The sequence below is a fragment of the Anopheles coustani genome, chromosome 3 (assembly GCF_943734705.1).
Source record: "Anopheles coustani chromosome 3, idAnoCousDA_361_x.2, whole genome shotgun sequence".
Lineage (NCBI taxonomy): Eukaryota > Metazoa > Arthropoda > Insecta > Diptera > Culicidae > Anopheles > Anopheles coustani.
In genome coordinates, this window is record NC_071288.1 from 13,298,681 (window position 1) to 13,311,671 (window position 12,991).

Below are 12,991 nucleotides of genomic sequence, written 5' to 3' on the forward strand. Positions count from 1 at the left end.
GCGAAGGCGTGAACCGATTTGCAACACAAATTAGGGATAGGATTATCGTAATTTGGGAGACAATTGAGGTTAAATTTATGAGACAGTTCAATTAGAAGACCATGGATACACGGAACGAGCTTTGGTTTCTTGGCCTTATGCCACGCTTATCAGAGAAGACAAAATATTATTTCACGAAATCTTTACTATAACAAACATAACAATAAAGAAAATAATTTAACCAATTCAATAAGACCAAAATTTCATTTTAAATTTTTAACTTCACTTCATCTTCTTCGTAACTTTTCTCTTCTTTCTTCCATTGAATATAAATCTGTACCGAGAGAAAATAATTTGTATCCACTACCAAGTGGACAGGATATTTAACGCCTGCGGCTACCGGCGTGAATATCGGAGAGCCCCGAAATGTTCCAAAAGTCGGGCTTCAACACCCCGAACTCGGATGAGACGCAAACAATCCTGCATAAATTACGCTAATCTGATTTCGGTGCGAGGACGGCAGCACCAACAAAGAAATTTAAAGATTGCTTAAAATGACCATAGCTGAAGAAAGGGGGGGGAAAAAGACAAGGAAACAAACCACATGGAAAGACACAATTGTACCGGTTTGCATCGCGAGCCGAACGGACGGAATGAAGTGTGAAAACGACCATTTTCGGCCCGTCGATGGTACTTCGCAAGAATGAAGGCGCGAAAGAATCGATCGACCCGCCGCGAATATGGCGTGAGGTGGCCATTTCCATGCCGGCGAAGATTGCACCCAAACAGAATCGGGTTTTGGAATACTGCAATGAAAAGGGGGTGCGGGGGATGAGCGACCAAATTGCGCCGCCCCGATACGGTCTGCCGAAAGCCGTGAATTATTGCAAATCAAAAAACATTTATTCGCCGGGCGGAAAATCACCGATCGTACCCTTCCTTGCGCCGGCGTCCCTCCTCCAACCGAACGGAAGCGCTTTCGGGCCACAATTTGGTCGCAATGACGACAGTTCGATCTCACAAATCGGCTAAAATATAACCCGAACGCGGGAGACAAGATGGCAATTTTCTGTCGTTAAACCATTCCGTCAATGTTTTATGGCGTGCCCGGAGGGCTGGCAGGATGAGCGCATCCTCGTGGAATATGGGAAAACAGAGACCGATCGAGGGGCACAAAATAGGGTGAAATAAAATTTACTCTTGAAACTCTTTTTGAAGAAAATTTGAAGAATATTAGAAAAACGTTGAAAACAATTTCTTCAAAAGTTGAATCTACGTTAGTTTCACTAAATATTTTGCATCATGCTTTTTTCAACATTTTTTAAAACATATTTTAAATGATCATTCTAGAAAACATGTTAAGATGTCTTTGTCAATTTTAAGTGCATTACAACAAACGACTCATAGAATTGATTTTGCCCGTTGTTCTTTGGCTAAGCGTGAAAGAAAACTCCCGAATCACAACGGTGTTATCGTTCAAATTTATAACTTATGGTATGGCTGCAAATTGCACACCCGCAAAAGGAATCCGCAATGTCGCGTTTTCTCAACTTCAATTTTGTCTGCACCGAGGAAGCGTAAAATCTTTTTATTGTTTTCTACATCTTGCTTCTTATCTGTGTCCTCTCGGCCACATCTTCCATTTTTTGAGCACCCAAAAGTATTATCATCACTCAACCGCGTATCTGCAACGCGCAGCGACTCTGCTAACGCCTCTGAATTGCCTGCTAATTGACGATGAAATGCACCCGATAAGAAAACACAAGCCCCTTTTTGGACGTTTGCAGCCCAAAATGCAACTGCTGCTGACATCACAAAGAGAAAAGCAGCGAAGGCAACTAACCACAGATCGGAACATCGGTTCGCAGGATGCACATCCGCACACCCAACCACCCGGCTCTGGCCTCACCGTAGTTGATGCATGGTGCAACCAGCGTTTCGACAGGTTGTGGCATTGTGTTTTTGTGTCGGCTCAGTCAGGGCCCACTTTCGCCTTCAAGAGCATTGTTCAACATTCCACTGGCATGTCGAAATGCATCAAAGGGCAAGATAAATAAACCTGCGGATGCATTCACATCCTGAAGGGAGTTTGGGGGTTGTCCGTCCAGGATCTTTTTCTTCCGAGCCTTCTTTCGCTAAACCGGTTGAACAAATGATCAACACTTGTAAACCGTCAACCGGGGCTGGAATTTGAAACGTTGGCAATTGAAGAACATGTTTTAAAACGCTAGTACATGGTTTTAGAGAAGTGTTCTTCCTTCAAACGATCTAGGTACGGTGTAGAATTATGAACAGTTTTAAAAAAGATTTTATTCTCTCAGCAGCAAACATCAACGATTCAACATAGATATCAGAAGAAACCGGCAATAAAAACAGCCAAAGAGTGTGACTCAAACATCGTGCACCACCGGAGTGCCATAAATCAGTGGTTTGTTCTGGGTGGCCTGGGCCACGATCTCCGCTTCTCCATACCGTTCTAAGCTCTCGCCCGGTCGTGCGTGATTCGTTATCAAAGCGCGAAAAAATGCTAAGCCTAACCCAACGCATGATAAATCATCGCACCGTGAGCATAAATCAAACCCCTTGTTAATGCTCCATCCACTATCGCGCACACACGGAAGCCTAAGCTGATGAAGTGTTGAAAAACTATTAGCGAATAATGAGTCGCCCGATAAGCGGATTTGGGACCATTAGCAATCGAGAAATCCCAGCGATCTCTTACCGGCATTAGCTTCTTAATACCGAAGTCGTAACCGCAGCTCTTAACCATCGTGGAGAGGACATCTTTTAAGCGGCTTTACGAAAAGTGGCTGATTCTAAACGAACCATTTCTAGGTCTTTAATGGTTGGATGGGATTCTAGTCTGATTGAGTCGGATGACCGATCCGTTTTGTGATCAACCGAATGTATGGTAAACGTAAACCACGGGTACATGTGTTAAGAATGAACCAAATCGAACGTCCTGAAAAATGTGTTGGGTTAACCTAAATTAAGTTTAATTATCGATGACAGAAACCACGCTGCTGGCACACTTCCTTTCTCCAATTATTTGATTTGATTATTAACTCGAACCCCAGGCCATGACGTGCGCTATACAACCTTCGAAGCCCAATTCCATGTCCGGGATGAGTTGTGGCTTTGATGACCGCATTATTTACCCATCGCCGATAGCGTCGACGGTGCGTTTTGATGCGAGTGAAATGTTTTTGACGGCCAGACAACCTTCCTCAACTGGACGCACATCCTGACGCGCCGTTGAACACGGATAATGGAGTCATCAGTCAAACAAAGACGTAAGGCTTCATTTTTCTGTAGATCAACATCGCCGAATCTGTCGATCGGTCGCTTGATGTTAGCGGATTTTGTGTAATCGGATCAAATTGGCACGAATTCGGAGCCCATATAAGCTATGGCGCCTTACGGCCGCGGTGCAATTTTGCTAGCGTCCTTCAGCGTTCCGTCCGCCATCGTTTCAATATTTACAGTCAAATTAAACAGACTTGTTAGCTTACATTGCGCGTTATGTTTCAATATGGTTCCATGTTCACCGGAATGCTTTTGTTTAGCACTTAAGGTTTCCTAATCAACCCAACGGTTGCCTTCCTCTTATGTGCCTTTTGTTTCAATAGTTTAAAATATTTGCAATCACCAGTCAGACATTTGTCATTTCCCAACCGCAACCTTCACGCCCAAATTGGCGTGGCCGTTCCTTTGATTTATGAGACTGAAGAGCGCAACTAGACAGGCATAGTGCGCACTCACAGCTTCACTGCCATCGGCCACGAATTCGGCATTACGAAAAATCAGCCAAAAGTTCAGCCCTGGTCACGTGCGGAAATTCCAACGTGCGAAAGGGGGTCAAACGTTGCCAGCCATCGCCAGCTTACATGAATAATCGTCCAGTTCATTAGCTGGGATTAGACACGGGATTATCGGGATTGGAGCTGGAACCACGGTGGCCTCCAGAATGGTGGGGGAATGATAAGCCCCACGAGTCGCTGGCCAGAACCACCGCAAGGAGTCACGGCTACGTTGAGAGAGTTGTCGAACACGACCTTCGAAAGGAAAGAACCAGATTAACACATATTTCACGAATCAATAACGACACGTCGAACATGCGGTGCTTGAAAAGTGCCAGCGAAACGAAAGAGCCATGATACGGCATATCGTTCGAGCAGGGCCGCACACTTCGCCACATCGTAACCGTTAAGGCAGGATAATGGTAGTACCACTCTCGATCATATATAAAATTAATCGACTTACCGCGGCCGTAATGGATCTCGATTGACAACGTCCCGAAAAGCGGGCGTATTCGACAGGATCTGGGTGCATTCGAAATATCTACATTCACTCCCAGCCGTCTTGTAGCTTAGCGCGAGCGGGTGATAAATGCATAACTGCAGCCGGGTTGCGCTATATTGTCCAACACATTCTACTTACCTGGCGGTCCAGCAACTGGAAACGGATATACTTCACGGTCAGCTGAAGGTGCAACGGAAAAATCATATCCATCAACCTGTGCGCAATCGGTGAATGGACGACACAGAAATGGCGATGAATGAATGTGGTGGAATTAATTGAAAAGCTCAATCCGAAAGTTGTACACATCAATAAGGCCCGTCGAATGGTTTGAGCGTATCCGTTCTAAGATTAAAATTATTGGAGTAAAGGCAATCACATTTGAATTTTATAAGGACGTTACTTACGTTGCGTTACGAACGTTACGAAAACACAAGTGTATGATTAAGATAATGATGAAGCAAATGATGAATAAAATTTACATAAACACGTAGTACTGTTTGTAACAAACTATCAAGCAATTAATTGCACCAAACATTGCAATGTGCACTAAGCATGTGCTAAAAATAATTGAGTCTGTTCTCGACATAACCGTCGTGTTCTATGAACCTTGGATGAAGAGACCGTACCGCATCACGGTAATTTATAATTGTTGATCTAAATAAAATGTAAATTTAAAAAGGAAAACAATCTTTAAATATTTGCACAGCAGACAGAACAAATAACTTTGTAAGACTCTTTAAGGCTATTCCGAAAGCCAAAGGATGGACGAATCCGGTGATTCCGGTTCGGATGAATCCGGTGAATCCGATACATCCGGTGAATCTGATTCTGGTGAACCCGGTTCGAATGAATCCGGTTCGGACGAATCCGGTGAATCGGACGAATCCGGTGAAAACTTTTTGAAAACTTCTTTTACTAATGGAATTCCAAAGTAACCGATTGCATGTTCCAATTACTGCAATTCCTACGTTGTTGAAGTAATCTTGGCAGTATACCACTGATTGTCAAAACGATCTTGGGAAATGTCAAACTATTCGAATGTAGTATACCTCGTTATTTACCTTCTTCTGTCGTAAGAACAACAACATTGTGTCAAGTTTTCAATTTTCCTACTCACGCTGTCCGCCCCTGGCATATTTCTTCCAGATTTGTGAAGAAAACGTGGAAAAACTTTTACAACCAACGCACAATGAGCGACGGCGAGTGTATTAATGGTGTAGGCAATGGAATACGTATAAATGGCGGCACGGATGGCGTGAAAACGCCGTTTCTGATCGGTGTTGCGGGCGGAACCGCCAGCGGAAAGGTGAGTGTGTATGTCGGCCGACGGGGTAGTGCGCAGTGCAGCGAAGATGAAAATGTGTCCCCGTCCTTGAAAATGGTGCCAAAAATAAGCACCACCAGCTGTATGTACAAACAATTGATAAAACACGGCCACTAACGTCGATGGACAACCGTTACCCCCTTCTTCCCGTCCCGCAGTCGACCGTTTGCAAGCGGATCATGGAGCAACTGGGTCAGGCTGATATGGATCATACGCAACGACAAGTCAGTGCACACAGGCGTCAAACAGTTTTACGTAATCGCTTCTGACCACAATGCATCTGCGTTTGTTTTGGCACGCGCTTTGTAGGTAGTCACCATCAGCCAGGACAGTTTCTACCGCGAGCTGACGGCGGCAGAGAAGGCACGTGCCGAGCGGGGACTTTTCAACTTTGACCACCCGAGTGCCTTCGACGAGGAATTGATGCTGCAGACGCTGCAGGACATACTGCACGGCAAGAAGGTGGAAATTAGCGAATACGACTACCGAAGGAATGCGGTCTGCCCGGAGAAAATCATCACGATTTACCCGGCCGACGTGGTCCTGTTCGAGGGAATCCTGGTGTTCTACTTCCCTGCCATCCGTGATCTGTTCCACATGAAACTGTTCGTCGATACCGATTCGGACACGAGATTGGCACGAAGAGGTAAACAGGTTTGGCTGATTTGCTTGATCCATATTGAATGTGTTGTTACCTTTTCGCAAATACAGTTCCCCGTGATATTAACGAACGCGGCCGGGACCTTGATCAGGTCCTTAACGCCTACATGAACTTTGTGAAACCAGCGTTTGAGGAATTTTGCTCACCGGTAAGGCCACTCCGTACCGTTAAAAGCATCGAGCCAATACCAATCCACGCCTTACCCTTTTCAGACTAAGAAATTTGCCGATGTCGTGATACCGAGAGGAGCAGACAACACAGGTAAACAATTTCGCAGCCGGATTGGTATTTGGGAACTGTACTTTTGTTGGTAAAGTTGTATGTGGTTCCTTCCTTTCCTATTTCTCTTTAATTTTCGAATATATGCTAATTATGAAGATGTTATTCTTAAACCAATCTTTCTCATGGACGAATGAAGACAATATTCAAAAACTTCTGTACTCCACATCGCTTTTTTAATGGAAAGTACGGGCACATTAACCATGGATCACGTAACACTTTCACATCACTTCTACTAATAAACGTACTGGTTGTTTCGTTTCTTGGGTCGAAATTAACCACAATTAGCAATAATGATTGTGATTTAAGGTGTAGCACGTAGAGTCCGTATAGAGTATAGTTCGTCGGATATAAGCTGTTTAGGTGTTAGTAACAATCGGTGGTCAGTCCATGGCAACCCCAAGGGGGCAAGCCTTCGTTGTTCCAACTCCACGTACTGGAAATGCAACTTAGTTCTACTGGATGTTTCTCTCTTTTCTCTCTTCTTGCTTCTTTCTCCACAATTTTGCAGTTGCGATCGATCTGATAGTGCATCATATTAATGAGATCTTGCATCCGAGTGGCGGGCTCAACCAGAACGGGCACTAACTCGCGATGTGGTCTCTGGGTGGTCGTGTGGGTGGTACGGAAGGGATCCTCCTACGCAAAATATCGTAGCTATCACCGCACAGCGGCCAGCAGCTGCGCACTGGTCGTCTGGTGCGTGAGAAAGCTGCCGAAGGCGCTGATCATACTAACTTAGCACCATCGGACCGGAAACCAAAAACGATCCCCGTAGCACCGTCACATTGTTCCCATACCAAGCTCTCCGCGTGTACTTGGCCTAGCAAGGAATATAAGCGTAACGGCGAAAACCTCAGTAAAGCGCATGCCAAACTAAAGTTCCAAGCAAATAGACTGCATGGTCAGCTATTTTTTTACTCTACCGCTTACGACTCAGGACTGACCTCCTGTCACGTCGGGGTTTAGAAAACAAAACAGTTAGAAACTGCTAACCAAGAACTGGGAAACCAATTAATCTACGGATACGATCAGAAAAAGTAACAGTTAGACTGAGCATTGCCGAAAAGAGCTTTTTCTATAAACATTAACCATGGTTTTTGGGTAGTCTTTCCTCCAGTCAATAAGCATACATTGTGCAAATTGTATCATATTTGCAATCGAGCAAAAACCACTACGGACAGTTTTACTACACTTACTGCTGTTATGTTTTTTAGGTTAAGAATTTCCGCATTACTTAATGCCCGCCCCCTAATCCTTCTTTACTCCTAGTTGAATTGAGCAAAAGGGAACCATAAATTTGTGACATAAGCCTAGCTACAATACCGTGTAGCAGAATATTAATGCCAATGATCCCAGTGCAAATTGACCCCACAAACAAAATTTTCTGCTGCGATTTTTCCGACAGTAATACCTAAATTACCACCAACATTCCTGATGCAATTAAATTTTTTATACGTTTCTTTTTAACTTACGTTTAATTTTTTACTTAAATTTTTGACAGTTAGCCATTCACATTCCTTTTTTAATTTACAAACCTCCCCGCGCTACTGCCAGATTATTGAAACGACGCTCCATTGAACAAGAGTAGAAGATGATCGGGATAAACCTGAACCCTACCAAACTGTTGTGTCAATCTAAAGTAAGGCCAATTGCAACACTCGGTAAAAAGAATACCCTAAACATAGCTCCCCTTCGCTGGGGATAAATGAATATGCTCACCAGCTCCTAGTTATAGTATCGTACAGATGAGAACATGGTTACATACTGCAGTTTAACAACACCGGAACAGCATAATTGGTAAACTAACTACAGTCAAACCAGACCGTGATCATTGATAGCGAATATTCTAAGGCATGTTTCGTGTGTGGCACAATAAAGAGGACATTTTCAAATACGCATACATCGGTACGTCTTATTTCATTTCGTTTCCGTTTTCATCACATTTTCGCCCGTTTGTGCAGTCGTGTGTTTCCACTTTTTGGAACTATTCCTTATTCTTGTGTCCTCAAAAATTGAACACTGTTGATTGGTTTTTGAACTGATTCATAAAAATTTCTATCACATACTACTTCCCTCCCTTCTTGGTTATACTTTCTTTGTCAGTGGGAACAAAACTTCACCGATCAGCGTCCAATCAGCTCATGAAACGTTTCTTTTTTTCCTTTTCTCACTCTTCCAGTGGCTATCGATCTGATTGTGCAGCATATTCGCGAGTTCCTGAACAATCGCACCCGCAGTGATCACAGTCCCCATTTGGCAACCTGCGGCACGAATGCCCTCAACCTGGCCGCTGGTCGAGGTAAGCCTTCCATTAACGATTCCGAGCAACACTATCGGCCTCACTGAACACCGTCAGTGCAGGACGGCCGGCCAATCGTAGACCGTACCGGCGAGGCTCGACTCGCTTTCTCTGTTACTAGCAAAATTCAGCCGGCTGCGGCATATCCTTTGCCCTGCCCCTGACCCTTTCACTTTAACGCGCATCACACATCGATGCACGCTCTTTTTCCACATAGAAAGTACAGAAACAGAACAGACCAACTCAGACTTAGATAATATGTAACGCCACTGTCCACCAAGCAGATATGCGGGCCTTGCTCTTCATGTTCAGTTTTGAATCTTATTGCACCGAACAGCCTCAGAACCTTCGCTGGTCGATTGCATTGACGAATTCATTGATAGAGACAGAAATCAAAAAAGCAAAATTTTGCAACAAAATTTACCAAATAACAGGCTAAACCACCATCACGTAATTTTACTTTCGGTAGAAGATTTTTCGTAGGCTGTAGTGCGTTTTGTATAATTTTAATTTTAAACGTACATTAGAAACACGTATATCGTGATAACATTAGTTTTAAGTACATTTAAACTAACACATCAATATTGGTTTTACTTTATTTCCTCTATCAAATCCTCTACAACAAATGAAGTTTGCATTTACGTAGGTCGGCATTTTGGGTATAACTAGGGTTATTTTTAATTCCTGAAGATGCACATTTCTATTGCAGAAATATTTGAGCCTTTAAATTATGAATTAATGCAACGATTACGGTTTCATCACCTTTAAAATTATGCATTTGATATTTAAATTTAATTCTTTGCTTAACGAGCGGTTTAGATACGCTTCTGTTTACATCCGTTTGCATTAACAATTCATTATTCTGTCCCATCAAGCAATAGTTGAAATAAGTGAACGCATTTCGAACGTATTTCCAACAAAAATTAAAGGTAGTTAGATCAAACTACACAAAACAAAAGATACGTTTTACTAACATAGCTTGTAGAAATTCGTGACAGTAAAGTTTCATTAGTCAGATTTGTAGCGTGAAGCACACTTTCTTGTCCTCGAAATGCTCGCAAACATACAAAAAAAACACAAACAAGAGAAAAATTAGCAATTAAAACACATACACACAACCTTTACACTGGAATATTTAAGTGAACAAGTAAGAAAAAAAATTCTTATTTTCATATAGAACCAGCAAACATGTACGCCATTCTGAAATGATCCCTGAAGTGATGCGCTGTTTTTGTATTTGCCGGCAAAATCAATCTCTTCCGTACACAAAGTTGCTACTATAGCGCCTATGGTTGATATTGAAAGTCTCTTTAATGTTTCTGCTGCATTTATTTTGCATTCGTTCCTTATATTTTAATTTATGGTTTTTGTTTTTGTTGTCAATGCTATTTCTTTTTGTTTTAGTTTGTTTTCCAATATTTTTCCTTTTCCTGTTGTGTACATTATTAACTGTGTTTCGTTTCATTTCTTTATACCAAATCTGATATTTCTAGTCCGTTACTTCGTGTTCCACTAGAGGGTGTACGTGTGTAAATGACGAAAAACCATATACCAAAGCGAAAACATATGTACGGGTCACTTAAACTGAAACAATCCGAATGGAGAAAAACTAAAGAAACGAAGCAAACGTCAAGTCAACCGTTATAAGGAACTTTGTTAAACCGCACAGCGGCAAAGCATACCTATTTGGAAACGAATTGAAAAAAATATGTGAAACAAAAACTGTCGAAAAATACGAATGATTTGTTCCTCAAAAAAAAAAACACTCAAAATGCAAAAAGGCACCAAATACTATCTTTAGTTTATCTGAGAACACACAACATGTGACCTGACTGTGTGATTGCTTTCAGTTAAGATACGAAAAGATGTGTTTATGTTCACAGGGTTTCACTTTTTCCCTTCAATGTGCGTCCACGAGCTCAAATCGAAAATCGAACTCACTAGTTTGCAGGATGTAATAAGTTTCGTTTAATGCTAGCTACACCGTTCATGAATTTTAGGAAAGTGCCATTACTTTACCTTAGTGCTTAATTTTCGTTACTCGTCCATGTTTATTGTTATGTTTACCGTTTATGAATGTTAAGATGAGGCTACAGTAACAGCAATGCAATGTCCTGCAAGTCCTTGATCCGTTCCCGACACCAATCACTAGCTCGATGTCAGGGCAAGAGTAATTTTGTTTGTTCTGTTCCCTCGATATGCCCAGTGGTGCACAACTCCCACGGTAACGGTAACTTTGTTTCTCATATGTTTTCGTATCGTTCGTAGCCCGTGCCGATATGGAAACACTCTCCCCTTCCGTAATCAATAGACAGCTCTATTCGGTGATGTACGATTACAGTTGAACAGCCTAGTAGCAACCAACTTGATTGTGATACGGACGAATGTGTGAGTGTGAGTGTGTGTGTGTGTAGCACCTGAAAAACAAAATTACCAAATGACCCGCGTCTCGCGACTAAGGAGTATATTATTTTTGTGAATGTCTTAAAGGAAGAACACTTACAAGTACGCAAGCAAAATGGTGGACAACAGTGAATCAAACAAGATTGAAGAGCAATACATCAATTACTGCTAAGAAATAAATTATGTTGCGTAGGATACTAAGAAAACCGGCAGGAGACGTGCAGGCGGGCAATGAACGTCGCACGGATTACCCAGTTCTACACCCAGAGGCTTCGAAGGTTGACGATGGACGGATGAATAGTGCAAACTCACCACGGTTGCAAGCTTATTATCGGGCAAGAACCCTCAGCTCCCAAGAGGACTGATAATCTCGAGTAGAGAAGGTTGTAGGAGTTAGATAAATATTCCTTTGAATAGGTAGATAACTATACTTGCAATTCTTTTTCAAACTCTGATCCAACGACGTTTTCTCTTCGCTTGCCTGTTCGGTTGGCACCGAGAACGAAGGGAATGTAATACAGAAGCAATTTAAACTGTTGGCCCAGATTCACAAAACTGTATGTACAATAAAGATTTAAAAAAAAACACCACCAAAAATATGATTATGTTGCTGTAAAATTTGGAAATAAATCAATTTTAATGTATGTTTAAACCTTGTTTATTCTCAATTACAATTTTCGTTGTTTCGTTGCGTTGTTTCGTTGTAAAGTTTTCTATCACTCAATATAAAATAAAAGATGACGGTACACCAAAAGTAAAATTTCCTAAACGTTCAGTAAAATTCTGTTATCTAGTATTTTAAACTTGTGGTGGTTGTATGTTAATCATTATTAGCATATTAGCGATGTTAGCGTTTTTGCAAAACAAAAGATGAAAGATTTTCTGCTTCTTCACAGATTTAAAACTTCTGGCCATGCTCTAGAAGTGTTATCAATTTTAAGTAGTAAGTGTGAACAAAAGGGTTCACACTTTGTTACTTTCACGTGTCAATAATTCAAGAAAATTTTGTTTTCACTGAGGTTCGTTCTTCGGTGGCCGAGACAATCGAACACAGGTGGAAAAGACTGTATGTAAATTTTAGAACATACATACAACATCTTTAATTTCATAAGTATGTTCAAAGATTTTCAATCTTCAAGTGTTGAAGGTTGTTTGGTTCAAATTCTTACTATTGAATAAATTGATCGATATAATAACTTACCATATTCACCACATTTGAAGCTTCGCAGAGTATTGGTAGCATTCAAGAAGGTCATTTTTAAAGATCCACGAAATCGAATCCTTGCATTGTAACATTTTAAAAACATAAGAAATATGTTTGAACTTTTTGATGCACCCTATTCTTCCGTTAGCTATTGCCTTCGCTTGGTACGCACTGTGGGAGCCCTGTCGAGGGCGAAGGCTCTACTGTAGGGTTTCACCTGTCCACACGCATACACCCGCACGTGGCCAGGTAGCTAGGCAAAAGTTTACAGCAACCTCCGGTGGCTGCATTAGTGTCCATTTGTTTGCCTCGGATCGACGCGACGGTGGCCATCATGCTGCCCGGTTGTTTTTCGTTCGTTTATGTCGCTTTTTGTGCGTTTTTTCACTAGTTGTTGCTAAGGAAGTTAATGGAGAAACATTCTCCAGAGTGAACTGTGTATCGTTTTTGTGTAAATTGTTCCGCATTCTGTGCAATTGTTTTAATTGTTGGCACGAGCATCTCGCCAACCGAACCGAAGTCAGAGCCCACGAAAGG

The 12,991-nt window shown here is 42.0% G+C and overlaps 1 protein-coding gene across 3 annotated transcripts; it reads left to right on the top strand.

Annotated features, from left to right (window-relative positions):
- The first annotated feature begins 5,385 nt into the window (after positions 1 to 5,385).
- Positions 5,386 to 10,603, top strand: LOC131260905 (uridine-cytidine kinase). 3 transcript variants are annotated; one of them, XM_058262754.1, is made up of 7 exons: positions 5,386 to 5,587; positions 5,764 to 5,829; positions 5,915 to 6,251; positions 6,317 to 6,414; positions 6,479 to 6,527; positions 8,728 to 8,847; positions 10,341 to 10,603. In XM_058262754.1, exons 1-7 carry the CDS (start codon positions 5,471 to 5,473, stop codon positions 10,361 to 10,363), a joined length of 810 nt encoding a protein of 269 aa, XP_058118737.1. In that variant the 5' UTR covers positions 5,386 to 5,470; the 3' UTR covers positions 10,364 to 10,603. The 3 variants fall into 3 exon arrangements, with proteins under 3 accessions (XP_058118737.1, XP_058118735.1, XP_058118738.1); XM_058262752.1 differs by lacking the exon at positions 10,341 to 10,603 and having other exon boundaries at positions 8,728 to 8,894; XM_058262755.1 differs by lacking the exons at positions 8,728 to 8,847; positions 10,341 to 10,603 and adding an exon at positions 7,057 to 8,440.
- The last annotated feature ends 2,388 nt before the right edge of the window (positions 10,604 to 12,991 follow it).